The 11,783-nt window shown below is 35.0% G+C and overlaps 1 protein-coding gene across 2 annotated transcripts; it reads right to left on the minus strand.

Moving 5' to 3' along the window:
- Nucleotides 1-1,520: 1,520 nt before the first annotated feature.
- On the minus strand, nt 1,521-4,422 carry LOC107845010 (protein DETOXIFICATION 46, chloroplastic-like). 2 transcript variants are annotated; one of them, XM_047397934.1, is made up of 5 exons: nt 4,159-4,422; nt 3,684-3,739; nt 2,710-2,848; nt 2,291-2,577; nt 1,521-2,176 (listed from the first exon to the last, which is right to left on the minus strand). In XM_047397934.1, the coding sequence occupies exons 1-4, from the start codon at nt 4,180-4,182 to the stop codon at nt 2,425-2,427; spliced, it is 372 nt and encodes a 123-aa protein (XP_047253890.1). In that variant the 5' UTR covers nt 4,183-4,422; the 3' UTR covers nt 1,521-2,176; nt 2,291-2,424. The 2 variants fall into 2 exon arrangements, 1 of the variants encoding a protein (XP_047253890.1); XR_007045698.1 differs by having other exon boundaries at nt 2,710-2,843; nt 3,684-4,422.
- Between the last annotated feature and the right edge of the window lie 7,361 nt (nt 4,423-11,783).

Here is an 11,783-nt window from a genome sequence, read left to right on the forward strand (position 1 = left end):
ATGGAGGGACTACTTGTTTTTGCCTGGTTATTTTATTTAAAGGCAAAAAATATTTTAGATAAACAACAATTTCAAGTAAGAGAATAAATTTATTCACTGAGTACATAAAATAGAAATGTTGTAGATATTGAGTGTCACCATATTGCCGCATAATGAAAGACCACACATACATGTATACATAATTTTACATTTAAAAATTAACAAAATATGGAAAATAAACTTAATTAAGAGGGAATAACTAATTCCTCTTTAAAAGCTATAAGTATATTAAATATAGGTATCCCTTAAATATATATATCTCATGAATCGATCTTACAATGATGTAAGGCAACTCCTATATATCTGTATAAAGTTATGGCAAATACAAGAAAATTACTAAGGTGAAAGGATTTAAATAAATAAGTAAAATTTGGATCATAAATTGGTAACATTATATATAGCATGTCAATTCCTAAAATTTATATATCATCTTTTTGTTCTTAACACTGTGTTGCTAAAAGCAAGCAAATTCACAATGATTCAACCTTAAGTACTCAATAATAAAAAATTATTCGGTCATTGTATTCTTACAACCTCAATTTCCAAACCAAAAGAAAAGAAGAGTAAACTTCTTATTTTTGTTGCCATGTCAATAAAGAAGAATAAAACATGTGAGAACACACAATATAACAATATAATAGAGAATAAAAAAAATGGTCAGGCAATAAGCTCTTCTAATAAAAATATCCTAACATCCAAATAGAGTCGTAAAAATGGGTTTGTCCCTTGAAGCCAGTCCAACCCAACCCACTAGAAGGATTTAGCTGTGATTTTAGAGCCCATCTAAAACTAGGGCTTATAAGCCCAACCCAAGTCAGCCCACTGGCCCATGAGGCTTAATCGAGGTTGAGATGGGCTGGCCCGTGGGTCAAAATAATATTTAATTTAAATTAAAAATATATAAATATTGTAAAAGAAAAGTAATAATTAAGAACAGTAGTTATTGAATAAGTTTTATATCCTACATAATATTTAACTTATTAAGTGTAAACCTTAATCATCAAGTATTGATGTTTCATTTGCTATTGTTATTCAATTTATAAAATTAAAGAAACTTGTAAGCAAAAAGAATTAAAAATATAAATAATGATTACTCAATAAATTTTACCTAGTATCTTACACAATATTTTACTCATTTAGCATTAAATGATAAATATTAAAATTTCTAATGATAAATATAAAAATTGCATCCATCATGAAACGTTCAAACACTTGATGCAGCTACTCAAAATCAATTGCACAACATTACCCAACTTCAAAACAATAATGTTTTTAAGTGAATTTTAAATATTATTAATTTTTGATATATAACTTTTTGATATTGTTCAACTTATTAAATTTGTATATGAATTTAGATGAATTTTGATGTTAATTAAGATAATGTAATCAATGAATTCAAATATATTTGACAATGTATTAGTGTTGAAATATTATAAATCATTGTAGAATTATGTACTTTATACAATAATATGTGAGAAGTGTGAATGGATTACCATATCTATTAGTTCAAATTGAAAAAAAAAAAATCTAACAAAAAATCGATAAAATAAAGGGCTAGCCCGCCCTAACCCACGACCCTATTAGGGCTAGGTTGGGCCATACATTTCAAGACCCTTTAAAGTGAACGACCGGCCCGTCCTAACCCATCAAATTCTTTGGCCCGTGAGGCTTGGATTGGGTTGAGTTGGGCCAGCTTATTTTGACAGCTATACATCCAAATGTTAAACATTCTTACTTACAATGAAATCTTTATTGTTCTAGGATTCTTGAGGCAATTAGAACTTGTTGTGGGAAATCTTGTTTGAAGAACCCACCATATTTGTGTTCAGGGGGTTTTGAAATCATTGTTTAGTGTTGCAGGTTTTGAACTTCGGACATGGTTAGAGAATAAATGTGAAATTTAATTCACACTTCCAATGATGACAAATTTTGTGATGAATGGTTATAGCTTTAAATGAAGGGTTTGAGCACATATTTTTGATTTTACATATTATGGCTTTGTGATTTTACCAAAATAAGATTATAACCTTTGATAAATTTCGGTTGACTCCATCTAACAATTCGGGCACAAACGACTCTGCTGTTTGCGAGAGAGGTTGACCCCATATTGCACAGATCATGAACAGTGTACCATGACCTAAATAAAAGGCAATATGTTAGTGGGTTATATCTATGCAGTGTTTATGGGATTATAAGAAATAAAGTATATATGAGAATAATACTTCAAAAGAATATTATGTGTTAAGCATACCTGATGAGTAACTACTGTCTGTGTGCCCAATGAGGTAGCAAAATAGACCAGTAGAGAGTAGAATGCAATCTGTAGTTCAGCAGAATATCGGATGTCCACATAAAGTATGATTTCGGCACCGGATGAGAATGGGGTCAATTAACACAAACCTTTGACATCATTGTTAGAAACACGGTGCCAACATTCATGAATATCTGCAGAAGTTCATCTGTTGATGGAACAGAGATAGCAAAACCCTTATAGCCTTTATTGTTCAGTGCTTCAATCATCATATACGCTGCAACAACCTAAAGCGACGTTACCAAATAGGAAGGTTATTTTAAGATGTGCGAAAATGGAGACAGATGAGACAGAGGGATAAAGAACACATCAAATACGTTCAGGGAAGATAAAGGACTTGGAACGAATGAGTGGTTTACTTGAGACACAAGTGTTGCCCATGCCGCTCCAGCAATACCATAACTGAAGACTCTGCACAAGACTATGTCGCCAATGCCATTAATAACAGTAACAACAACCAAAGCCTTTAAAGGTCCCCATGAATCTTTCATGCCTAGACTGCGCATTGATGAGTAATAAATATGTATCACAAAGTGGCAAAACTGATCAAGAAATGTAAGTATCTGAACTAAGTAATACTGTCGGAACAACACAAACTATCTTAACCTAAAATGTGAACAAAAGACAAACTTACCATCACTTTTTCTAAACGAACAATGTACATATCATGATTTACTGTTGAAAGATGAATCTCTCTTTTAGCTGGGAACAGAATATGGTAAGATCTCTCTCAGATCCATCAATGACCTTTACATTGTTAAGTGCAAGTGAAATCAAGAATCTTAATTAGCCTTGAAATGACAAAGATCAACCACCCCACCTCTGTCTTATTCATTCTTTCTAATTTGATTTAATGGCTAATTATATGGCTGGAACCAAAAGATGCTGAGGGAAAAGTTTTTCATGCGAGTTATAGATCTATTAAAGCTGGAATTTGTGGTGTCTTCTAGCACAACTCATCCCCAATTTATACAACTCAATAGAATTATGAAATCTGGTGAAAAGAAAGAGAAGAGGAGTGCTTAACATATGCAACATATCATCTCCTACGTGGTCAAGATGAACACGCAGCAAAACACGAAGTAGAAACCAGTGAACCTTGATAAATAATGGACGTAAGAATGAGCTTACCCAAAAACATAGAAAGTGATAAAGAATCAAACCCGAGACATATTTTAGTATTTAAATGTAAACAAAGCTTCTAATACAAAAGAACAATATGTAATAGGATAACAAAGACCTCCAGATAAGAAAGGCCACACGATCCTACTCAACAATGTCTAAAGGAAAACATTAATATGTAACAAGATATTTGAGAACAGGTAAATTGTACCTTGCACTTTGAGCAACCCAACCAACCAGCAGTGCCGGCCATGCCAACCCTCGAATCTAACACAATTATATCTAACGTTCAGTAAGATGAAGATTAAATACTCCAAGCATCACAATAATACAACTTGATTGTACTAGAAATTGATACTGCATTTCCACTACACAAGTTTATATTTCTTGTACATAAAATAAGTTTACAATGTTTATCAAATGACTATATATCTCTCTGCAAGATTGAGAGTCCATTAGGATAGACAAAACCCCAAACCTTAGCAGCTTAACAAGAAGAATATTCAGAAATGATTTTTAATCAATCATTCAATTTACTCTCAACCTTTCTACCTCTACCAAGTTATTCTTCTCTTTGAGAACAATGTTCACATTTTTCTGGGGCAAATTTTCTATCTAAACTAATCGGGACTCCATATCTATGTCATTTGAGGGTTTATGGAATAGGACACTATTTAAAGGACAACCTGGTAAACTAAAGCTTCCGCCATGCGTGAGATCCGGGGAAGGACCGGCCATAGGACACTGTTAAAATATTAGATATAGTCTGGACTCTGCATAGATGTAGCTAACTGACCGACAAACAATTTCTTCGCTCAGAAAAATAGATCTAATGTCTCACCAACGAAAACACAGAAAAAGCATGGGTGTTCCTCAAGTAACACGGTGATGCTAAAATAAATAAAGAAAGCTTAAAAGATCTTCTGAACAAATAAACTGTAATAACATAACTATATATTCCACAAAGTGAGGTATGGGGAGGGTAAGTGTACGCCGTTCCTACCACAATCTCAAAGATGAGGTAGTGAGGTTTAGTTAATCCTTTGATGAAATGAAGAATTTTATTATGTTCTTTCAATACTACCGTTAATATTAAATGATTAAAAAAAATGTACTTACTCAAATTTATATTTTTAAAGCATAACTAATAAGACTAATTTGATAAAATAACCCCCTAATTAATATCTTTTTAATAGGTGTGTCCAATCCATAGGAGTCAACAAATATGAAACGGAGGGGCTACTTACTAAATCAACACAAAACTAATTTAATGTTCTTTGAAAGTTTAACCAAATTAATAGTATAAAAATATTTTTCATTAATAATCTTAATTTCCAACAACATGAATAAAGAATAAATTAATAAAATTAAATAATTTTATTTATAATTTCTTGAATACCGTGTAAAATAAAAAGTGAATAACTAATTCGTAATCCAGTTACTTTCCCCAAGTAGGACTACTCCATTGATATTGGCATCCGTAAAGGGATACAAAGGGTGGCATTCGGAAAAGATGGTCCGAAGCGGGAACGACAATCTTAGATCCACAGACAAATATAAACCGTGACCTTGTCGAGTGGGTGTCGTGAATCATTCCATTAAATAATAAATTCCTCATGTGACAGACCATAAATCAATAATTAAACAATTACGCTACACTATATTGACGACTTTATTAAATATTCCACTGCCTCCTTCTACTTAATAGGAGTATTTATTTAAGCCTCTTATTTTTTTTTTTCAGTATAATTTTCTTTTAAAAATATATTTTTATATTTAATATATCTCTAGTTCTAATATTTTATATCGCTTATTTTGTCACAAAAATTAAAAGACATTTTAGTACCTACTAAAACGTGCATCACATATTCTACATTGCATATTTTATATTTAATAATGGCTGTCATGCACTGTAGGCACAAAAATTATTTAATCAAACTCATACAAAATTTGAATTGAATTCATGTTCATTTGGGATGAATTAGTTTAGGCTTTATAAAATAATAAGTCTATTAAAGTCAATTCAAGATCCATCTTAAAGTCCAAACTCATGCCACGTGACAGGACATCATAATTAAATTAAAGATCTACAAGACAAGGCCTCAAATGACATATTAAGCCAAGTCAAATTCAAGAGCCAATAAAACATCGTCAAGTGTCCAAAATGATATGATTTTGGCCAGTCACAAGCAATCTTATCACATAATATTTGTGATAAGCTTGATGACTTGATGGACCAACGAGAATAATGCAGAAGAGGTTATTTACACTTAAACCACCTACCCTGACAACTATAAATAGGAGGATTACCTAATTTTTTGAGATCGTTCTACAAGCATTGGAGAAAACTTCGGCATTGACTACATAGTTCTTCAAAAAATTGACCAATGAAGTTCTCTCAGAAGATCAACTCAAGACGATGAAGTATTGTCCGATATATTTGGAGTTCAGATTATTCAGTGTTTGAGCAGTACACTAAGAAAGACCCTCCAATCATGAAAATGCTTAGGAGAGAAGAATCAAGAGAATAACAAAATTGTACTCGCAAAATCTATTTAATAAATTTTTTATTTAGCTTTGCTTGCAGTTAATTTTCAACACTTCAAAAATTTATTGTGAATAAATTTTGGCACGCTTAGTGGAACCATATCTGTTCTTCATCTCTTCCTTCCATTAATCAAATTTAACTTCTGCAATGGACTTTGAAAAGACCAATGGTGTCTCATGCAAGAACTCTTCTACTGCCATATTTGATGAGCTCAACCATATAAACTAGTGGTTGGGACAGATCTGAATACTTCACCTCTTTAGAGAAGGCAAAAAAAGAGAAAATCTCAAGTGATGGATGCACTACAGCCCCTGGGATCAACCTAACATCCGTGTTATATGATGAACTCTTGGACTGACATCAATTTTAGTGAATCTAAAAATTCGATGAATTCTTCAATTTTAACAAAGGTTAACGCCTTGATGGCCGATGCAACAAATATGGATGAGAAGTTTGCAATGATGAAACAAATAATTGAAGTTTTGAGTAAATATGTTGAGAATAAAAATCTTCAAAATCGTGCAACTTATGAATAAATTGGAGTCTTTCACACGTGGAGAGTCAAGTCAAGTCCCTGAATTTCCACCTGGTTTTACTCCATAAATAAAGATGTCGATGGGTTACTTGCCAAGTCCAAATTGCAAAAGGAGAAACTGTAACATCCCGAATCTGGTACGCGGAATGCCACATGATGCTCATGACCCCGAAGGACCATAAGCTAATCCATGACTGATAGTTGTACTTGAGTATTGCATAATATACTTTTTAAATACTGAAAAAAAAGCTGAAAGGCCATAAGGTTTAGATATCTGATAAAATATAACATCTGGAAAAATGGTATATCAATACCAAAATAAAACTAAAATAACTATCTAAACATGCAATAGTCTGGAAGCCTCTAAACTGTCTAAAAATTATAGAGTTGATGAGACATGTCCCCAACTAACTCTGGACTAATGAAATAATAAAGTAATAAAATAGTCATGCTATCCTCGAATGATGAGGACTCACTGCTAGTCTGCTGCTGAACGTCTGATCTACTAAGGATGCTCTGGAGCTCGTACTTCTGAACATATGGTATAAAATACCATAGCATAAATGCGTCAGTACAATTGAATGTACTAATATGCAAGTGAGGTAGGCTGAATGTAAGGGGTTTATATGAATGAACAATACTACGTTTCGTATGACTGATATACTATTATCTGAATGATCATGTCTGATAGTCCTATTTCTGGGTGACTGTATCTGACTGTCCTGAATTTTGTAGAACTATCTGAGTTCTATTACTGAGACTGAGACTAAGACTATAACTCTGGAAAGTAGTCATCTAAACGACATGCCCCAAATAAGATAATATAATTGAGTTAGGATCCAATCTGTAACCCCAATTGGAAGGGTGTTAATACCGTGCCACTGGTAAGGACAGGCTATGAGTAATCCCTCATCTAACAGGTACTCTAAGGAGAATGGTGGAACCCTCATATAACTGGTTAAACCACCTTATCTACCCTCAACTAGTAGGTGTGATGTCTCAACCTATGCTGGCTACGTAGTTCGGGAGCACAAGGATTGCTTCTAAGAATCACACCTTTTAATAACAGGTGAGTTCCCATCGTTTGGCTCACTCGGTGTTGAATCTTACTCCCATATGAATAGACACTGAACATGATTAACTGAACTGAACTGGACTGCATTCATTGAGTTTCATTGACTGATAGAACACTACAGAGATTACTAAATTTCTGAGATTTCTGAGATTACTGAGTTTTTCTGAGTCACATGGCTGACTGAGTTCTATGAATCATGGCTTGACTGAGAGTATCTGGAAAACATGACACTGGATCTATGCATACAACTAAATTATCAAGTACAAGTACCCTCATGACTCGATAGCATGAAACTGACAAAACATAATACTTGTTGACACATGACCATAGTCAACAATTCATAGTACAATCATCGGGGATTTTGATGATGTATTCGCATGCTATAAGCTTACACATGAATAGGAATACATATAAACATATCATAATTTCATAAGCCTAATCTCATGAGCATTACGTCAATCCATTACAAAGCATAAAAATAATGTAGGAATCATATCAAACATAGGGGAGAAACATGGATTCATCAATTTTGGTCACAAATGAGTCATAAGGCATAATTCCTATTCTCTTGGGTATTTTATCAAACACCTTGCATGCATATCTTTAGGCTTAGGCATGAATATTGAAATAATACTTCATGGCAACATTTTACACTTCTAATGCAAGAATTTCAGCCACATACTAACATATTGTCATGATAGTCATTAAATACTTCAACTTGGAAATCAAACAATAACATAAACACGGATATAATTCAATCCATACCATAGAATCCAAAGTTTATATTTCAAATAGGGTTTATTGAGCTTGATGGGTGAAAGTGACTCATGAATCAACACTTGATATACTTGGGTGGATGATTTCTTAAAGATTGGTGAAGGAAAGCTTGAATTCTTGCCTTGAGATTAGACACCTAGGGTTTCTTGTTCTTTGGGATTAATCTTTGAGAAAAACCCTAATTTGGTGTTGTAGATGAATGATGAAGTTATCAGCTCTGGTATGGTATAATTAGGGGTCAAAATGGGTGGAAAAAGACCCAAATACCCTTTTAAAAATAGTTTAAAATAGCTGATCAAAAGTAATGACGGTTTAGGTGATAATTCATCGCTCGCTCGACAGTCCGTCGGTCCTGACCGTCAGTCTTGACCGTCATACTTTTCTAGAACCTCAAATTCCTTCCTTGTATACTACGGTTTAGGCCATGGTCCATCACTAGCTCGATGGTCCATTGGTCCTGACCATCGTACTTGACCAGATCCTGAACTCCCTGGTTCGTTTGTGATGGTTTGGACGACGATCCGTCGCTAGCTTAATGGTTCGTCGGTCCTGACCTTCGCACTTGGACAGAAGATGGTTTCACTACCTTAGTTGAGATGGCTTGGGCGATGGTCCATCGCTATCTCAACGGTCCATTGGCCTGACCATCGCTTCTGGGCAGTTCTGATAGTTCTCTGTAAAACGTCCATAACTTTTTACTCCGATACTGGATTTGGAAGAAATTGGTATCTTTGGAAAGCTAATTTAATTTTCCACATGATAAAATTAGAAATTGGGGAAATTCTATCTAATTTAAACTTTAATCATTTAGGAAGTCATCACTAACTCTTCTGGAGACTAGATTTGACTTAAAGAAAGTTCAGTAGCCTATACACTTTCTAGGAGATCCTTCAACTGATCTTTCAATTCTCCAAGTTTTGCTGGTGCCATTCTTTATGGTGAAATAGATATAGGCTAAGTATCTGAAAGAATATCAATGCCGAAGTTTATTTTTCTTTCGGGAGGAATTCCGGAAAGATCTTTGGGAAAGACATCTGAATATTCAATCACTATTAGGACTGATTCAAGACTTGGAATTTTGGAACTAGAGTCCTTAACTCAAACAAGATGATAGACACATCTCTTATATATCATTTTTCATGCTCGAAGGTAGGAAACAAGCTAACCTTTGAAAACTGAAGTATTAACCTTCCACTCTAGGATGGGTTCATTCAGGAACTGAAACTAGAAAACTCTATTTCTGCAGTCGACTGTGTCATAGTAGGAATGAAACCAATCCATATCGAGAATGACATCAAAATAAGTCATCTCTAATTCGACTAAGTCTGCTTAAGTGACTTTCTGAGATACCATAATCGGACAGTTCCTGTATACCCGTTGGGCTACAATAGTTTTACCCACTAGGGTAGAGACTGAGAAGGGCTCTACTAGAATTTCTGGACTGACAGTAAAATCAACTGCTATATAGGGAGTAACAAAAGACAAAGAAGCTCCTAAATCTATCAAGGTGTAAACATGTATATGAAAAATCTATAACGTACCAGTAACCACATCAAAAGAATTTTCCTGATCCTGTCAGGTCTGAAGAGCATAGAGTCTGTTTGGGCGTTGCCCACTAATTGCGCTAGAAGTGGCACCCTGCTGATTCAGACGATCGAACTGAGTTGGAGGGCGATTACGCTGACCCTGAGGACTTGGTTGGGGAAAATCTCTTACTCTGTGGCCTAGCTTACCACTTTGAAGAAAAAATTACTACCAGCTCTGCAAGTACCCTGATGGTGCTTTCCACATGTCTGACAAAGAGGATACGTTCGGGCACTCTAACCCTGCCTTGAGACTTAGAACCTGGCGCCCTATATCTATTGCCGTCTTTGAATTTTGGCACTGGAGCACTGGCTGAGGAAGGAGCTAGAACGGATGACTTTGGGCAAAACTGAGAACAGTTACCACTCTCTGACTTAGGCTGAGCAAAGTTGAAACTACCTCTCCTTGCTCTCTTATTCTGCTTTTCCCTCATCTTAATCTTCTGCTCTTTTATCTATTGAGCATGGATCATAAGCCTGGCTATGTCCATCTCACTAATCCACATTGCAGATCTGCACTCATTAACCACACTATCATTCACCCCAAAAACAAACTTACTCATCTTGGCCCTGCTATCTGCCATTATATGAGGAGCATATCTTAAGAGAATACTCTTTCACTATTATGTTGCCGTGCCTAAGGTTGATAAATTCTAACACCTTAGCTTCCCTCAACTCTAGGGGAAAGAATCTATCTAGAGAAGTTGTGGCAAAATCCTTCCACTCTATGGGTCCTATATCTACACCCCTCTCGGCTTTCTACTGTTTGAACCATGTATGAGCCACTCCTGCAACTGATATGCAGCTAGCTCAGCACTCTTAATAGCAGTAAATCCCATGATATCCATAACCTTCTAAACCTTATCAAGAAATTCTTGATGGTCCTTGTCTGACTTAGACCCAAAAAAGGATAGAGGATTCATTCGGGTGAAGTCTCGAATCCTGGCTGTAGCTGAATTGGCCACTGGGTTGGCTGGAACAAAAGCTGTCTGTTCATTCTATGTAGCAAATGAGTTAGCAAGACCAGTGAATACAACTCTAAACTCTGCATGAGAGACATGTTCATCCAAGGGATCTGCTTGGACGAGCTGAGGGGCTGACTGATTTCCATTTCTTCTTTTGGGAGGCATGTTCTGTAAACAAAAAAGGAGAAATAAATTTAGACCGAATGTTAAATTTGAGCTCATACTCACTGGCACGACATGAATACTGAAAGAAGGAAAACTATTTCTAAAACATCCTATATCCTCTTGTACATAAATGTGGCATGCAATATACTCATGCACAAGACTCTACTAGATGCGGCTTTCAGACTTCCTAGGATACTATTGAACATTACGCTCTGATACAAGTTTGTAATGCCCCAAATCTAGTACTCGGAATGCCACACGATGCTCAAGACCCCAAAGGACCACAAGCTAAACCATGACTGATATCTGTACCTGAGCACTGCATAATATACTATATAAATACAGAATAAAAGGCTAAAAGGCCATAAGGTTCAAATATCTGATAAAACATAACATCTGAAAATATGGTATATCAATACAAAAATAAAATTGAAATAACTGTCTGAACATGCTATAGTCTGAAAGCCTCTAAACTGTCTAAAAACTGTGGATTTGATGGGACATGTCCCCAACTTATAGGACTGACAGACACAGTCATTCAGATAATAGTATATAAGTTATACAAAACTTATGTTATCAGTATTCAGATTCTGTGATGTCATGATCTCAGTTACAATTCATGTATTCATGCATGTATTCTCACGCTCATGTTATTTAGTCAGT

Source organism: Capsicum annuum, chromosome 10 (genome assembly GCF_002878395.1).
Source record: "Capsicum annuum cultivar UCD-10X-F1 chromosome 10, UCD10Xv1.1, whole genome shotgun sequence".
Lineage (NCBI taxonomy): Eukaryota > Viridiplantae > Streptophyta > Magnoliopsida > Solanales > Solanaceae > Capsicum > Capsicum annuum.

What these genes read in the sequence shown, in the direction of transcription:
- LOC107845010 (XM_047397934.1), bottom strand. Translation starts at nt 4,182, where the DNA reads ATGGCGGAAGCTTTAGTTTACCAG. An exon ending in TGGGTTGCTCAAAGTGCAAG is followed by an intron (nt 2,849 to 3,683) that starts GTACAATTTACC and finishes ATCAATGCGCAG; the next exon opens with TCTAGGCATGAAAGATTCAT. An exon ending in GGGCAACACTTGTGTCTCAA is followed by an intron (nt 2,578 to 2,709) that starts GTAAACCACTCA and finishes ACGTCGCTTTAG; the next exon opens with GTTGTTGCAGCGTATATGAT.